The sequence below is a fragment of the Pseudonaja textilis genome, chromosome 2 (genome assembly GCF_049901715.1).
Source record: "Pseudonaja textilis isolate UNSWEBS1 chromosome 2, rPseTex1.2, whole genome shotgun sequence".
Classification (NCBI taxonomy): domain Eukaryota; kingdom Metazoa; phylum Chordata; class Lepidosauria; order Squamata; family Elapidae; genus Pseudonaja; species Pseudonaja textilis.
Window position 1 is genome coordinate 22,383,005 of NC_141991.1, and position 17,709 is coordinate 22,400,713.

Below are 17,709 nucleotides of genomic sequence, written 5' to 3' on the forward strand. Positions count from 1 at the left end.
AAGCTGTTCCATTAGTTGATTGTTCTCACTGTCAGAAAGTTTCTCCTTATTTCCAAGTTGAATCTCTCCTTATTCAGTTTCCATCCATTTTATTCCTTGTCTGGCCTACAGGAGCTTTAGAAAATAGCTTAACCACCCCTCCTCTCTGTGGAAGCCCCTCAAATATTGGGACACTGCTATCATGTCTCCCCTGGTCCTTCTCTTCACTAGACCAGTTCCTGTAGCTGTTCTTCATATGTTTTAATCTCCCAGTCCCCTAATCATCCTGGTTGCTCTTCTCTGTACTTTTTTTTAGAGTCTCAACATCTTTTTATAATATATAAAACTAAACTGTTGGGGGATTACCTGTAGTGAGAAAACCTAGAAACATTTCGATGGGATGGGGTGGGATAACCCTCTACAACAGGGTTGTCAAATTTGATTTCATTGAGGGTGCATCAGGGTTGTGTTTGACCTCGGGAGGGCCGTGGGGAGTGGCCAGAGGGGCGTGGCCAGCTCAATGTCACTCATGCCGGGGGTGCCTGCGGTGTGCTGAGCACTCGGCCAGCAAAAACAGGCTCCCAAGCTCCATTTTCACTTGTGATGGCCTCCTGCAACCTTCTGCCAGGGAAAACAGAATCTGCGGCCCTCCTGAGCTCTGTTTTTGCTGGCAGAGGCACCGCGGGCTGGTCCTTTGCTGTTTCCAGGGCAGCTCCTTGGAGGTTGTTGAAGGCATTAAGGAATCTGGTAAGGAAATATCTCTGAGTCATGCCTAACAACTGACTATGCTTATGCATAAGCCATAGGTCAAACATGATGATTTTTCCCATGACAGGTGAGTGAGCCTGGATTTGACACATACAGGATTAAGAATAAAACTTGTGACAAATACTCATTTGAAGGCATCCATGAGCATTAGACTCAGTCTCCATTGCCACACCTCTTTCTTGAAGTTTAACTTTCAAGGATTCTAATGATAATTCCAATTGCGCAAAATGACAGTGAGAGGGAGGGAAAAGTAGACCACCTTAAAGGTACACTGACTTTTGAGCATGTAAATTGTAAAAGATAAGACTTAACTGAGATGCCTCTGCACCTATTTCATCTGGTCTTCCAGTACTTTTCCAAAACCCATATTGATTCTAATTATCCGCTTGGGAAGGATTCCACTGAAAAAGGATTGTTCCACCCGACTTCACTTTTTCATTTAAAGTTGAATGCCTGGTTTTTCTACTACAAGTTTGCGGGCTAAAACTGCTTTATCATTTGATCTTGAGTAAAACAGAGTTAATTGATGTATCAATTTTATTTATGCTAAAAATATATACAGTATAATAGTAGCACTTGCGCGAATAGCCTGCCTTTTTTCTTGGAGCTCAAGGGAATGAGAATCTCCCCTCATTTGATACGTTCAGCAATGACCCTGTAAAAGAAAACAGGCTGAAAAGACTGTGATCAGTCCAAGGTCAGCCAAAGATTTTAGTGGTTATCGGGGACATTCCTGGATATACCTGTCACAGTTCCAAGCCAAGCCAGCAAAAGAAGAGGCCGCACTGTGAGCAAAACGGGTCTCTTTATTGGAGTCTCAGCTTGGCACGTGGTGAACAATGCAAGTAAAAGGGTTTCTAGTCAGCATTACTGGCTTCTGCTAGTCAGCTGGCTATACAGACTGCTCATTCTCTGCCCTCCTGTTCCTGGTTGTTCCTGGCTGGCTCTAGCAAGTACTCTTTAGGCCTGGATAGCTTCTAAACCAACCACAGCAGGCTTGCCTTCTTGGATCTTCTCCCACCATGAGTTCCATCGCCCGACACCCAGCGATGGGATTCAACCGGTTTGGGCCAGTTCAAGTGAATCGGATGTTAAATTTACATCTGCTTCGCTGAACCAGTAGTTGAACCAACCGGCTGGCCCCGTTCATCCCTCCCTTCCCCTCCCCTCCCAGGAGTCTCCACATGGCCTGTTTTGGATGCAGATGATGCCGTGCAGAGGCTCTGGGAGGGCGAAAAGCAGCCCTCCCGGAAGTTCCGGAAGTTTCCAGCTTCCAGAGGGCCTCCAGAGCCTGGGGGATGCCTTGCCCAACTGATGCCTGCAGGTTTTGTTGGAATTAGAGCTTGCAGTGTTACAACGTATTGCAGTGATGGCTAAACTTTTTGTCGTCACGCGCCAAAAGTGTACATGTGCACACGCGGCAGCACGTGCGCGTGCCTGCACCCATAACGCAATGCACCCATAATGCGTATATGAACCCATTTGCTCCCCCCCATGTATGCGTATGCATACATCTGGTTTTGGGCCTAGTAAGCCTCCCTGCAGCCTCCTGGGAGCAAAACAGGGCATAGGGTGTATCTTCCGCATTCACCCTGCAGCGTGCACATGCAGACCTGAAAATCAGCTGTCTGGTGGGAGGTGCACATGCATGCGTGGTGGAGCTGAGCTGGGGCGATGGCTCGAGTGCCTGCTGAGAGGGCTCTGCGTGCCACATGTTCGCCATCATGGACATATTGGAAGGCATCTACTAAATGAATAACTCAAATGCAGTACAGATTGTCCTCATCTTACAAGTATTGTTTAGCAATTGTTTGAAGTTCCACTGAAAAAGGTGACTCACAACCAATCCTATGACCATCACAGCATCCCCACGGTCACATGATGAACATTTGAGTGGTTGGTAACCATGTAATTATGATGATTATGATGATTGCAGAACCCTGGGGTCATACGATTGCCATTTGCAACTTTCCCAGACAGCTTCTGACAAGCAAAATCAATGGGTGAAGGCAGATTTACCTAATGTCTGCATGATTCACTTAACAAATGCAATGATTCGCTTAATAACTGTGGCAAAAAAGAACATAAATTGAGGCATGAGTCATTGAACAACTACCTTGCTCAGTAATGGAAATTATGGCTCCAATTGTGGTTTTAAGTCAAGGACTTACCAGTATTGAGTCATCATAGGGATGATATGGAATCAACTGTGAATTCAAGAATAAGCTTAACACTTTGACATGAATTGATGAATTCCAATATTTGAGGTTTTAGCTCACAACTATCATCAGATAGTTGCCACAGAGTAGCGTTTGGTAGAGGAGCCACAAAGGTCCTTGGAAAAGATATTCAAACGGCACGATTTATCTATTGTACTTACGAAGATCAGAATTGTGCAAGTTATGTTATTCCTCACCCCACTCGTTGTAAAGCAAAAGTTGGCTTTGAAGATGCAGGACAGGAAGACATTGACGACTTTGAACTTTGGATCAACAGATCATTCAATAAATCAACCCAAGGTTCTCAATCAAGGCGTCAATGTTTGTGCTCAAACCATCCAACTTTAGACACATGCAAAGACCAAGCTCCCTTGTAAAGCTTTAATGCTGGGAAAGATGGAAGGAAAGACGATGACTACCATCTTGCAGAGGTAATGAGGACACCATTGGAAGGGCTGAAAGGACAGATTAGGGGCCAACAGTCATGGTTAAAATCTATCCATACTGTTGCTAGGAGTCAAGAATGACTTGATGGCACGTCGTGGTCATCCATCACCATCATCATGAACAGACTCTTATGGGAGATTCCCCACCCTATGAATCCATATCTAGGTCAATCTGGAAAACCCTCAGACTTCATCTAATCTTCATGAGGTGGGAGAGGCAAGGAGATACCAGGAAGACCTACAAGACATTCTGGCAAATGAGTCTTTGCTTGAGAACAGAAAAAGAGGGAAACTGTTAGGCTGAGGAACCTTTGGAGTTGAGTGGAGGGTAAGAGACAGGGACAAAGAGAGGCACCAAAGGGATTGATGGGCAGGGAAGGCGGACAGAAGATGGTCAAAGGGGTGGGCAGGACTGAAGCTTCGCCATTGAGGCAGGGGCTTGGGGGCGGGGCTTCCAAAGGTGGGCGGGCCAACACGTGGGGTGGAAAGGGCGGGGCCTGTCACGTGTAGGAGGGACCGAAGCTGCTTCGGTGGAGGTGTTGTCCAGGTGCTGAAGAGGGACGGAGGGAGGGGGGGAGAGGGTGTCCCCCGATGGGGGCAGTTAGGGAACTTTTCCTGCGGCCGGAAACGGAAGTGGCCTGATATTTCCGGCGCTCCGCGGGCGGCCGGCCATGTTGCAGGGGTGGATCGGCGCAGCGGCTTTTGCTGGGTCCCGCGGTGGCCGGTAGGTTGCGGGCTGGCGCCTACCCGGGCGCGGCGAATCCCCGAGGGGAGGCGCTGCAGCTGGGACTCGACTCGAGGCGTGGCGGATCGGGGGAGGGGAGGGGGGGGCTCCTCGGCCTCGCCTTCTTCTCTCCTCCCTCCCGTCCCTTCTCCGCCACGGGATGCTCCTCCCTTGGCGCTCGCCTCGCCTCGCCTCTCCGTCGTCTCCCGGCCGGTCTGCGGGTCGACCCCGGCCGCCGCTTCCGCTGGGTCCCGCCGGACGACACACCCCTTTCCCCAGCCCAAGCCGCTTTCCCCCTCCGCCTGGCTCGACCCCACCCCGCCCCTCTTTTGCCTTGGCATCGTCCTCCTCCTTCTCCCGGGCTTACTTTGGCTTTAGTTTTCGGGGATGGGGTGGGGGAAAGCCTCCAGCACTGCGCCTGGTTTTTGCGAGCCCATCAGTTGTCAGGACGGAGCCCCTTCCTCCCCCCTGCCTTTTCCCCTTCCCTTCCCCGAGCTGTCATCCTCAAGATCTGGATTAGTTTTGGGGAGAGCCATCCTTTTGGGTCAAAAAAGGCTTCTGGAGGAAACAGTGGGTTGTCCTTGGGTTTTGCAGAAGGGTTTTGACTATGGCTTTGCACCATCTTGGGTGCACATCTTGCCTTGAATTGATAGGAGTCTTTCCTCTCTTGCTTCCACACAAGTTTCATGGCCACAAAGAATACACGTGAATAATAACATCTCACATATAAGATTTTTGCTGCTTTGAATGACAGAGAGCGGATGCGATTTCGAAGGCCAATACAGAAAAAGGGTGCTGTAATCGGAATAGTGATCACAACATTTGTTGGACTTCTTCAGTAGGCAAAACAGAAGGTTGCGGTTATATATATTTCAGTATCCCAACAGAGATCCACATCTTGCAAAACTCCAGGAATGAATTAAAAGAAAATGGATCTTTGATTGGAAGTATTTATTTTTCATTCAACATGTATGAAGTTAATTTGTGGTATACGTCTTTGAGAAAACATCCAAAGTAACTCTTAAATTTATTTTATCAGGCGAGTTTTTGGCAAAAGGCAAATTATCCTTTTATTATTGTGTAAGTCTTAATTCATTTTGGTTAATATATCATTCACTCTTTCAAAACCACCTAACATCTTTCACTGATTAATGCAAAAACCCAAAACCATTTTTTTACATTAAAATTTTGATAGCTTTAATTTCTCTTGGGGTTGTGACTATTGGCCACCATTTTTTTAAATAAAAGATCATTTACATCACATATTCACTATGGTTAATAATTTGTCTTGATTTTTTACAGTCTCTCTCTCTCTCTCCTCCCCACTTGAAGTCTTTGTAAAAACATCTACCCACCACTAAAAGAGGTGAAGCTAAAACAATGAGCTCTTTTAGTTTTGTTTTTCTTGTTACCCAAGTTCTGGCACAACAACTACTCAAAGCCTAAAATAAACTAATAAGTGAGCCATTTTGGTTGTAAGGAGGAGCTGGCTAGAACTTAAGAGCTATACACAAACAGGGCATAAACTGTAATGAATGTGTTGTGTGAAAATACTTTAAAGTTGTCCTGCATTGCAGCCATTTTATGCATGTTTATTTGAAAGTTACTCTGCTTGTGTAAAGAAAAGTGTATTCCCTGATATGTGTTCACATTTGTGGCAACTGAGTGTGTTGCTTTTGATTAACAGTTATTTCCAGCATTTAATCCTAAATGAGTGGTGTTGAGAGGTCATTTAGTGTATGATAGAGTTACTTATTTGGGGGATGAGATTGTTGGTTCCTAAAACCTTTTAATATAATGTGCTTTGTGCATCCTTGAAGCAGTTATTTGAAACATTTTCTGTTTTACAAATGTGCCCAGAGCCTGCAAGAGACTTGCTTAATTCATCTTTTTATTTCATAGAAAAATTACAATGTGATGTGCAAAAATCAAATGCCTATTAATGGACCAGCTGGCTTTGAGTGACTAACACTGTATTTGGAAGAGGCACTTTTGCTTTGAGAGTGCAACAGCGTTGTGTCATTATTTTTCTTCTCCCTTAGTGTCTGATCATCCTAATTACATGACAGGATTGTGTCATGCTGCAATGTTGTCACTCTGGTATGTTTTCTGTGTTCGTAACATGATATTACATGAAGAATGGAGAAAATGAACTAGGCTAGGTTACTGTTAAAACCAAATCTGATCTCAATTGCCATGAGATTGAATAAAAAGTTGAGCCTGTGGGAATGGAACCTGGCTGAATATTTAATCATTACAATCAATCAATGTTTGGGCTAATCATATTTTGGCTGGATATTATATTTTACTAGGTTTGCACAACATGGTGTGCCCAAGCTAAACAAATCACCTACCGGTAATAGTTTAATCAATGAACCAGCTATCTGTTTTGATTGTTATTCATGAACTCCTAGGCTTTTAGTATAATAGACTGATAATTTATATTATTATTTTTAATCTGGTATGTTTTAATGTTTTTTTTTAACATAGGCTGGTGGCAAATTGTGGCTTTATCCATCTTCCATTCACTCTTGTCCAACTGTAGATGTGAATCCTTGTACCTTTGTTCCATAGCCTTTCTTCAGCCTTAATGGCTAATTGAATTGAGTTGCTGGGTCTACCATGTATTCACTTGTTTTGTGTCCTAGTGTTTCAGTTGACATATTTTTTAAAATAAAAAAAATATGTATCCAGAATTTCTCATTGTCTGTGCTGACCAATGACCAATTATTTGTTTGTTAAATGTTTTATGACATAATACAAAATGTCATAAAACATTCCCTGTCGTCAACTGCTGGTGCTGGACTGGACTATAGAGTTCAAGATGCTTTACTATTTGGAAGTTGCATAGTTTTGGAAGGTGAAATTTTGCGTTTATTTAACATAGCATCAACTTTATTATTGTTTCATGCACTATAACTGAGGCCTGGCACTAAAACCCAGTTCTAAATCAGATTTTTGGTTGTTTTTTTTTAAATTAGTTAAAATTAAGCATTTCTTGCTTCTCAGAATAAGTTAACCATAAAGTATGAAAATATTTAACTGTGAATGGGTGTGATATTTCATATGTTTCAGATTTCTAAACATAACCTGGAATAACGATCGAAAAAGTGACCAAAATAAAGAAATGTAATTTCATTTCTGCATTTAATATAATCATATATTTGTCAGGAAGCGATTGCTATGTCTGAGTTAGTTTAAATATATACTTGTTGAATCATTTTGAAAGCACTCCTACTTCTTTGTTAAATATAATCTTCTAACTAGCTGTTGGACTCATATAGCCCAAAAGAAAATATTTGTTAGTTTCAAAAAAAGCTCTTAATTTGAGCGAGGTTCTTCACTGTGAAGACCTAAGGCACAGATTTATCTGAAAAACTTAAGACTGTTATTCGACCTCTAAAATGGCAGTGACCGAGTAGTACTGGATGTATTATATTTTGGGTTTACGTAGATCAGTGTCAAGACTTAAGAGGTCTAACTAAGAGAAGAGAAATTGTGTTCCCTAAAGCGGAATGTATTCCAGAATCCTCTGTGACACATAAAGGCATTGTTTTTGGAGGCAGGTTTCTGTAGTGAAGTTTCCCAGAAGTCATTCTCCCTATTGTTTGGAACCCACGTGCAGATCCTTAAATGCATGTGCTGCTCACCAGACCATCTTGCTGATTTAGAGGTAGAGAACCTGTTGCCATCCAACTGTTGTGGAACCACAGTGGTCAGAATAGGTAGCTATGATGCTTGGCTTATTGGCTTATTATAAAGCTTGTCATCCAAAAACCTATAAAGAATACCAGCTGATTAATCCAACATGCAAAATGGGACACTAATTGATACAACTTGTGAAATCCCTTATAAGGTAAGCAAAATTATTTCCATTTATGAAGCCTTTTTTGTAAGAAACTACTCAATGAGATTTCATGACCTCTTTCAAGCCTCTGCTTTCCATTTCCTCTTCCATACCTTTTCCTGAGTGTTGATAGAGACATAATTTTTCTGAAAGAATAACAGACTACAGATTACAAGAATGCATTTGATATGGTAACAAACATCTGCCAGGTATTGCAGAAAATACTTAGATGGAACATTTGGTATATTTTTAAATGGGGACAGTTCTGTTAGCTGTGAAAGAACAACAAATAGTGTGATTGCCTCTGAAGACTAACTGCTGGGAGACCATGGTATCTCAAACAGACTAACGTCCTGAATGTATCCGGAATCCAGAATTTATGACTCCCGTGGAATTGAAATTTGGAGAATTTTATAAAATACAACATTAAAATTATTAAGCCTTTTATGACGTAACACAAAATGTCATGAAATGGAACAAAAGTTCCTGTGGTCAACTGCTGATGCTGGACTGTGCAATACAGTTCAACATGCGCTACTACTTCCAAGGCAATATCTCTGAATATCTCCCTGAATTTTTAAAGAACTTTTCAAGTATGTTAGAAGCTTTGCCATTCTTGAAGGTGAGGAATCTAGTAAGCGAATGTCTCTGAAATGACAACCCAAGAAGTCATGGGTTGTCTAGTATAATTCTAATAATGAAGAAATGAAGCATTTCAAACTAAAACTCAGCAGTCTTCTGACCTGTGGTTTCTTTCATTCTTCTGTTCCCTGTTTGAAGATAGGGCAAATTTTGCTTCTTCCAGTCTTCTGGCACTTAATCCATTATTTAGGATATCTCGAACATTTTGGCAAGAACATCGTTCTGTTTTTTTCAGTACTGAAGGATCCTATCAATCTCAAACTTCAGTGGTGCTTCTCCCTCCACCTCAGTTTTGTGGAAGAATATGTACTATCTTTGCCCACAAGTTGGGTCCGAAATAGTAATTAAGTAATTCTACCATTATGTTCATTGTTTATGAAAATGTCACTTTTGTTGAGCAGCTAGCATGCTCATTGTTTGCTTATTAATTTGATTAAACACTTTTTATTGCTCCCAGCATCTTTTGAGAAACTGAGTTAATCTGTATTTCTAACATCTTCCTCTCTGCGGAGAATCTCCCTGCTTTTCTGTGCAGCCATTTTAGCTTCTTTCTCAGTCACAATTATTTCCTCCTCATTGGTGTTGTTTGTAATACAGTAGTTCTTTTAATAGTTCCTTTTTAGATCCACACCATCCACATCTTGTCTCCTTTCCTCCTCCCCTCTTCTCCCTAACACTCTGTTGAGGGGGGGAAAGGTACAAAACAGGCTGGAAGGGGCTCTGTTCTACCAATTGTTCTCTTTTGCTGCAGCTCTCATCTTGGGTGCAGGTTCTCCATGGAGGAAGGAAACATATTGACTAGCTCCTTCCCATTAATACCAGTTTGTGCCACAGACTGGACTCTCATAGTTTGAGCAATTTACTCTAAAATATGCGTGTTAATGAAGATGATATTTGCTTCTTCATAAAAGGAAAGCCAGCTCTGTAGCACGAGGACCCAAATTGTTGGGGACAATATGCTGACTCTGTAAACCGCTTTGAGGGGGCTGTAAAGCACTATAAAGTGGTATATAAGTCTAAGTGCTATTGCTATCAGCTTGTGGCCCGTGACTAACGAGCAGCAATCCCCCTTCCTTTTGAGGAAATGAAAACAAAAGCATCAGTCTCTAAGAATGAATTGTATTAAAAATCAAAGAGGAAAAAAGAAAGCTTTCTTTTAGGTTGAGTAGCCAAATGGACAGTCAAGGTCAGAAGTAAGCTGCACTATAACTCTAGTGTTGCAGCGTTTAAACCTGATTTTTTTAAAGCCTGACAGGTTTCCCCACCCCCTTCCTTTTAACCCAAATGAAGAAAGGTGGGGCAATCTTAAGTTTCTTCCGCACTCATCTTCCCTTTCAAAGCTCTGCTGGTGTTTGCCTAATGCCTATTGAATTATCTTCTTCAAAGTCTATTCTCCTTTACCCAGTGGGGTGAGATAAGCAGAGGTGATAATTCAGCAGGTTCTGACCAGTTCTGGAGAACCAGTAGCGGAAATTTTGAGTAGTTCGGAGAACCGGCAAACACTACCTCTGACTGGCTCCACCCCATCTCTTCTCTGCCTCCCGAGTCCCAGCTGATCGGCTGGGTCTTCTTTGGTTGCCCCACACAGGAGAACAGAGCTGGAAAGCAGGTTAGTGGGGTGGGGAGGGAATGGGGATTTTGCAATATCCTTCCCTTGCCATGCCCACTAAGCCATGCTACGCCCACCTGCCACGCCCATAGAACTGGTAGTAAAATTTTTTGAATCCCACCGCTGGAGGGAGATAAGGCATTCACCATTGAAAAATGTTGCGGTGTCTCAAATACCCGTCCCAAAAAGTGCTATGGAAGCAAAATGTGGCATGTGGTTTCACTTCTGGCCCCCAAGGTTTGGTTTTGATTCTTCCAGGTAACCCGCCCCATTCCTCTAGAGCAGCATCTCAGCAACTGTAGGTCCATGTGGACTTCATGCTGGCTGGGAAGTTCGGAGAGTTAAAATCCACAGGTCTTAAAATTGCTGAGGTTGAGAAACACTGTCCTAGATCCCCTGCCTTCTCCCTGCCTAGAAGATTTTCTCCTAAATGTATTCTAGTTCCGGAAAAGACTTTGCTCCATCCATACTTTCTCCCACCCGAGCATTATTTAGCTTTCAGTTTCTCCTCTTAACACACCGAGGTCATGTGTGGCTGTTTCCAGTCACTTTGGTTATGTCTTTTGGCAAGCCCAGTTTCCTTCTTCCGTGTATTTTTCTCTTTGATCTTCGCTCAGGTGCTTTTCCCTGAATTCCCCCTTTTTTAGACTTGGCCACAAAAGTGTTAACTGCTCCAAGGGTGGGACTGCTGTGCTGGGCATGCCCAGGAAAGTATCTTTCTTGCCTTCTTTTTTCTTGGACTTCAAACTGGCCACGAATCCACTTCTATCCGATGCTTGTCTCCATTCCTTCTGTTTTCAATACGAGTTGGTGAAGGTTTGTGCCTATCTATGCCATTTGTAGCCATTACGGACACTCCTACTTGTGCGTACTTAGGTGCTAAGGCAGTGATGGCTAGCCTTTTTGTTGTCGCGTGCCGAAAGTACGCACGTGCATCTGCATGAGTGCCCACACCCATAATGCAATGCACACGCAACCTCCCCCGTGCGACCCCTGCGCATGTGTGCAACACCTCCCGTGCTCCTCCCACCCCTCTGCTCATGCATATGCGTCTCCAGCATATGGCCCACCCCCACGCATGTGCAGCAGATACCCCAAGATCAGCTGTTTGATGGGAGGCGCACGCACACGCGTAGTGGAACTGAGCTAGAGCAACGGCTTGTGTGCCTGCAGAGATGCCTCTTCTTGCCACTTCTGGCATGCGTGCCATAGGTTCGCCATCATGGTGCTAAGGACTCTTTGACTCTTTGAGTTAATTCAGGAGAGGAAAGTGCCTGATGGCCTTTGCCCATTCACTACAGCCAGTATGCTTCCATGAGGGGGCAGTAAGATGGCTCCAGCACCATAGAATGTACTCTGCTTCTGATTCATTGGGCTTTTATCAAACAACCAACAATAATCTGTATAGAACAGGGGTCGCCAACCTTTTGGACCTCAGGGATCACCAAACTCATAATTTTAAATCCCAGGGACCGCTAACCGGTTCTGTGGGCATGGCCTAGTTTGTGGGTGTGGCTTGGTGGTCATGTGACTGTGGACATGGCATGTATGTAAACATAAATATTTATATAAATATTGAATTTTTTATTTTAAAAAAGAGCAACTTTTACTCAAAATCAGGCAAAGCAGGCAGACAGATTGAGTTGCTCACAGAATCACAGATTCACTTAGAGATCTGTGTTTCTGCCATTGGTTATCTGAGTCTGCACTGAATAATAGAAACTTCAGTCCTAAGGGAGGTTCGGCTGTGCTTAAAAGCAGAGCCAAAGATCTAAAGACTCGCTAGAAAGCAAGAAATCCAACCATTTCCTGCTTCCTAGCTCATCTAAATCTCCCAGCACAGCAGAACAGCTGATGGTCGGAAAAAGGAAAAATAGCAATTTAGCAGGCAAGTTTGCTGGGTAAGGAGTGGGTGGGCGGGGAGGGTTCCCACGGGCCATGTGGGCGGCGCAGCCTTGGGTTTCTGTGCAGCCTGGATTAATTGCTTTGGGGGATGCTCTGGGGGGTGATATTTCTTTGCGGTCCACCAAAATTTTCTCACAGCCCACCGGTTGGCGACCGCTAGTATAGAACACTGCCTCCTGTCGTGGCTGCTCTGTTGGTCCTCTTGTGTGAGCTGAAGTATGGGTTCGCACTCCTCTAATCCTTATACTTTTCTTCAAGCACTGCTACACACTCTTTAAATTGCTCTCAATTGTTTTGGGACAAGAATGCAAAAAAAAGCCGTAAGCCATGTAGGTCATAATAAGTGCAGACTTCTGCTCTTTTATTTCTGCTCTTCTTTTCCTTAAACCATGATCACAGAATGGTTTTATTCTTTTTCTCAGGGTCCCCAGTTAAGTAACGTGCTTCCCCCAAAATAAGACCCAAATGGAAAATAAGCCCTAGCGTGACTTTTCAGGAAGCTCGTCATATAAGTCCTACCCGCAAAATAAGCCCCACTTATGCTCTTCAGCCAGACGGACACAATTGGAACCATATTTCCCCAGAAAATAAGCCTTAATTTATCTTTTGGAGCAAAAAATTAATATAAGTCCCGGTTTTATTTTCGGCAAAACATGGCACCAACTCTCGTTTTCGAGGAAGATATTGTTATGGACTTACTCACCCAGCCAGGGTCTCAATTTTGAGCAGGAGACTGGATTAGAAGACCTCCAAAGGTCCCTTCCAACTCTTGTTGTTCTATTAAAATCGATTAGCAAATCCATCCTTGTTTCCCCGGTTGACTCTTTTAGTGAGCTGTGAGCTAATAGGTTGAGCAGGAGCATTGTGTGGGCCAGTGTCACGGAGTGAGGGATTTGTGTTCTACATCTGAGGGTTAGTTTTTGTCACTGGAAAATGTACAGGTAGTCCTCAATGACCACAATTGGGCCCAACACTTACGTTGTTGAACGAAACATTTGTTAGGCGAGTTTTGGGCTACCTACGCATTTTCTCACCGCATTTGTCAAGTGAATCCCTGCAGTTCTTAAATTAGTAACCCGGTTATTAGGTGAATCTGGCTTCCCCATTAAATTTGCTTGGCAGAAGGTTGCAAAAGGAGATCACATGACAACCATCCTTTGCGACACGGCAACCATCATAAATATGAGCCAGTTGTCAAGAATGTAAATCACCATGGGATAAGTGTGAAAATCAGTCGTGACTCACTGTTTTCAGTGCCGTTGTAACTTTCGAACGGTCACTAAATGAACTGTTGTAAGTTGATGGCTGCCTGTACTGCAAAGAAAGGTATGTAGGTACATACTCTGCCATTTTAAGACAGGGTAGCTTATCTTCCAGGCCTTTAAAACTGTAAAAGTAGAGCCATGAAATATTGGAATGTTGCTGAGGAAAGGATTAGTTTATTTTGCTAATGTCTGCAGCTAAGCAAATTGTAGCTTTCTGGTGGAGCACGTATTTTGCATGCTGAAGGCATGCAGTTTAGTCCTCGAAATTTCAGGTACAAGATGAGGAGAATTGGGGGGGAGGGGAACACATCTGAAATTGATTAGCATATATCATCTTCGCTTATCCGGTGCTCTCCATATAAGTTTCCAAAATTCCTATCCAAAATGGCAAATATAATCTTGGCATATGGATGTTACAATGCAAAAATGTCTGGTAACCAGGTTACTGTAATGTTCCCGTGAAACCACTGTAAACTTCTGCTGTAGTAACATGTTTTGGGAATGCCTCTAGGCTTGGAAAGGGAATTGTTTGTGCTAATGGGCTGAGTTTGGAGTTACTGTACATACAGCCTGTGGAAATGGTCTTTCAACAAGTTAGGTTTCTTAAGAGTGTTTACTGTAATTTTTGTTTCTGTCTACCTTGTTGAAAATGCAGAATGTTTAGCTTTATGGGTCAAGTGTCCTTCAAAATACAAGGACATCAGAAAAACAACGTCCCAGAAGGTTGTATAAACATAGAGCAACAGAGCGAACACTGAGGGATAACATGAATTTATCGGAAAGTGTTTCAGTTAATTCTGAGCGCCATTATTTAAAAGTTTCCAGAAAAACTTACAGTACTGTTTGGGAGAATTACAAATGAAAGATCACCGTTGAAGAATTGAGCTTTCAGTGCAGTATTAGAACAAGAACTGACAGATGATTTCATCTGATCACACTTAAATTATTAAGAGAATAATGGAAAAATTAGGATTGCAATTGGAGCATGCTGTTGTCCCCTGTATCTGATGGTTGAAACGTTTGTGCTTCCATCTCCATGATGAATCTGGCGTTAGGATTAGAAAGTTAACCTTTTTAAAATGAAAGAATTTAAAATTAGACTAAACATTTACACCATTTATTTATAAAGCTTTAAGAGAAAGACAAGAACCAGTTTGCTGTAGCGTTGAAGGCATCAGGCTAGAAATCAGGAGACTCCCCCCACTTTAGGCCCCAAAACAGCTGGGTGTCTTTAGGCCAGTCACTTTCTCTCAGCCCTGGGAAGGAGGCAATTCTGAAAAACCTTGGGGGGAAAAAACTGGAGGTTTGTGCCCAGGCAGTCTCCAAGAATTAGAAATGAATTGGGGTGGGGCTGGGGAGAAAACTACTAATCACAAAAGCCCCTCAGTAAAGAAATAATTGTTTTTCATCGTTTGTTATTTAAAAATATTACGAGAATATATATATGTATGCCAGCGGTAAGAGATTTTGCTCACTTGTACTTTCAAGCAACCAAGTATCTTTGGAGATTCTCAGTCATCCTGGTCATGCTTGTCCCAAAGGTGCATTTTCCAAGACATAACTGGACTTTCTGGTCTTCAAAGAAATACCAGAAAGTCCAGTTGCCTCTTGAAAAAAAGAACCTTTGGAGCAAGCAACTAAGTAGCACAAGCTAGAATGAAACATGGATTTGTTTGCTTTCTCCATTATCTTGGTTATAAATAATCATTCAGGAGTTTTCATTTGATCTTAGATTTACTTCAGTCAGTCATGTTGTCCAACACCAACAAATTGCAATTCTTAATTACGATTATTGGAAGGAGACCCACTCCTAACTATATCTTTTGCCAGTGTTATTTAATAAACCCTTTATGCAGTGGAGCATCTTCATTTGAAATTACATTAAATAAATACCCTACATTACTATATAAATATGGGTGGTATATAAATATTTTTTATATACCACCCATATTTATATAGTAATCTGAAAGCCTGCAAATTTTGACAGGCAAAAGGATAGGGGGGAAATTCCATAGCTGCCGTGGAAGAAGAGAGAAAGGACTCTCCTTTTCATAACAACCATCTGAATATATTGCATTTAATACTTAAAAGACAAATCCTGTGGAAGCAGGCATAAAATTAGGTAGTGTTGTCTCGGGTTGTGTAGGTAAACACCATAACTTCTAATTGAAGCCAGAAATTAATTTTAAAAAACCAACCGAAAGGGGAAAAGCTCTTATACAGGGTTCCCCAAACTTGGCAACTTTAAGACTTGTCCACAAGTCTTAAAGTTGCCTAATTTGGAGACCTCTGGTCTAGTAGTATATGTGAAGTTTGGTTCCAATGAAAAAGTCTCTTTAAAAGCTTTACAGTTCTCCTCCCCTAAAATCTTCGAAGTAAGTGTTTCTTGAGGTTTTTTTTTTTAATGAATTAATTGCCTTTTCTTCTTTTTCCTTTAAGGTGACCTGTGTGTTGATTTCCCAGCGGTTTGGATCTACTAGAAGCTCCTGCCAGCCTAATGCCATGAATGTTGAAGCGGACAATGTGGAAGAGAAAGCTGTCCATTCCTGGTCAAGGATCTCCTCTGCAGGACAGAAAGCCTTGGAAGAAGCTCTCCGGGTGTTTAACCCCATGTCCAAGGACCTGTCCGACACGGAGACCCAGTTAGTAGCTTTCCTCCAAGGCCTTAAAGAAGAAGGCTACCATCCCACAATCCTAAGGAGCAAAGACGTGTATGGATACAGCTCCTGCACTGCCAATGCACCTGGCCAAACAAAAGGCAACATTCCAGACGTTTCAGAAACAGCTGTTCCTATTTCAGAGTCTGCCAAGGCTCCAGCAAGGAACGTGGTAACCATAGAAAAAGTATCTGCCCCCTTGGCAGGTATTACAGTGAGCTCTTCTAAAGAATCCGCTGAGCCAATGTCAAAGAGTGGTAACTCCACAAACCTCCTATTGAACTCATTGAAACGGACACGTTCGGGCACATCCAAAGCCTCAGCGATGAGCTTCCCGGCGAATATGTATCCTGGCGTCTATCCGGCCATGAGGCTGTCAGTGGTGGTGGAAGCCTTAGTTCCACTGAAGGCCACTGCCTCTTGTCTGGAATCAAAGTGCAAGCAAGGGCACCTGGAGAGATCTCCTTCGGATCTTAAGCGGCTCACAGCATCCACTGCATCTATGCAGTCTTCAGCTGTGAAGGCCACCAAGATACCCCCTAATCAGTTGGACCCCAAAGGTTACAGGCATTTAATAAGAAAAGTGCCAGACTCTGCTGCTCTCACGATGAGCCTTATAAAAGGACCAAAGGGTGGGGTCCTTCAGGAAAGTTACGCTTGTAAAGCGTCTGGAATCCTGAACGGCCGGATTTCTGGGAGCAACTCCCAGAGCTGTAGCACGGGGGCCTCCAGAATGAAGGAACCATCAGTGGCCAAAACGGAATGGAAAAGTGGTGGCAGCCATCAGCAGGCAACTGGGGAGAAAAGAAGAAGTGCGGATGAAGGGAAAGGGTTACCGCGTAGAAAGGCGCCCAGTTCTTTCCCGCCACCTAATAAACCAGAACTGGCTTCGAAAGCATTCAACCTGCTGAAATCCCAGGCCATCAAAGTGGACAGCTCTTCCGATGACGAACTGAGGAGGAGAGCACAACAGATCCTTAAAGTTAACCTGTCCCCTGTGATCAGAATTCAGCCGTTGCCTCAATCCCTCAGCATCCCTTGAGGCGTTCGGTCGAGTTGGGAGCTCCAAGGCCACCCCAGTGAGGAGGATGAAATCAGCACTGAATCTCCTCAGACTGGGTGAGGGAGGCACACACGCATCTGTACTCCTCAGCTCCTGGCTGGCAATTGTGGGGAAATTCTGCAGAGCTGAGCAACAATTGGATTACAAAACCCGTGTTTAGAAATACCGGAGGAGATCTTTTAAGGCCCCGTTGAGAAGAATGTTATTATAGACCATCACTGGCCTTCCTCTGGGACACTTTTTCTACAGTACTTTTGTAAACATGGCAGAGTGCACATCTGGGATATGGTGGCACTTGGGCTGTTCCTGTACTGTGATATTTCTGGTTCCTTTTATTTTGAAATCTGTAAATCTACTTGGTTTCATTTTGATCCTATTTTATATACTTATTAAATATAAATATCTATTGACTCATACATATGCATTGCCCAAGGGCTGTCAGAATGTGATCCCTTAATTCTTCGTTCTTTCCTTTTCAAGAACTGGGTTCAGACGTTTTCCCATCCGCTTTTTCTCTCCCCGGTTACCCGCTGAAAAAAAACACAAAAGGCCTTTGCTTGCCTCTAGCGCTGCCCCTCTTTCCAC

General features: G+C 43.2%; 2 protein-coding genes and 1 long non-coding RNA gene across 5 annotated transcripts in view; all 3 read left to right on the forward strand.

Moving 5' to 3' along the window:
* The window catches only part of LOC148126807 (uncharacterized), an 80,827-nt gene that overhangs the window by 33,941 nt on the left and 29,177 nt on the right, over nucleotides 1-17,709 (forward strand). The window lies entirely within an intron of this gene.
* Nucleotides 3,897-17,538, forward strand: CCDC71 (coiled-coil domain containing 71). Of its 3 annotated transcripts, none has more exons than XM_087923501.1 (2): nucleotides 3,897-3,959; nucleotides 15,844-17,538. In XM_087923501.1, the coding sequence occupies exon 2, from the start codon at nucleotides 15,907-15,909 to the stop codon at nucleotides 17,101-17,103; it is 1,197 nt and encodes a 398-aa protein (XP_087779627.1). In that variant the 5' UTR covers nucleotides 3,897-3,959; nucleotides 15,844-15,906; the 3' UTR covers nucleotides 17,104-17,538. The 3 variants fall into 3 exon arrangements, with proteins under 3 accessions (XP_087779627.1, XP_026573729.2, XP_087779628.1); XM_026717944.2 differs by lacking the exon at nucleotides 3,897-3,959 and adding an exon at nucleotides 7,509-7,992; XM_087923502.1 differs by lacking the exon at nucleotides 3,897-3,959 and adding an exon at nucleotides 10,138-10,234.
* LOC148126808 (uncharacterized) overlaps nucleotides 3,976-17,709 on the forward strand; it is a 39,759-nt gene continuing 26,025 nt past the window's right edge. Inside the window, exon 1 of the mRNA XM_087923503.1 lies at nucleotides 3,976-4,136. Within this exon, the coding sequence (XP_087779629.1) occupies nucleotides 4,084-4,136 (53 nt within the window). The 5' untranslated portion in view covers nucleotides 3,976-4,083. The remainder of the gene's footprint in view (nucleotides 4,137-17,709) is intronic.

What these genes read in the sequence shown, in the direction of transcription:
- CCDC71 (XM_026717944.2), top strand. Translation starts at nt 7,945, where the DNA reads ATGCAAAATGGGACACTAATTGATACAACTTGTGAAATCCCTTATAAG. An exon ending in CTTGTGAAATCCCTTATAAG is followed by an intron (nt 7,993 to 15,843) that starts GTAAGCAAAATT and finishes TTTTCCTTTAAG; the next exon opens with GTGACCTGTGTGTTGATTTC.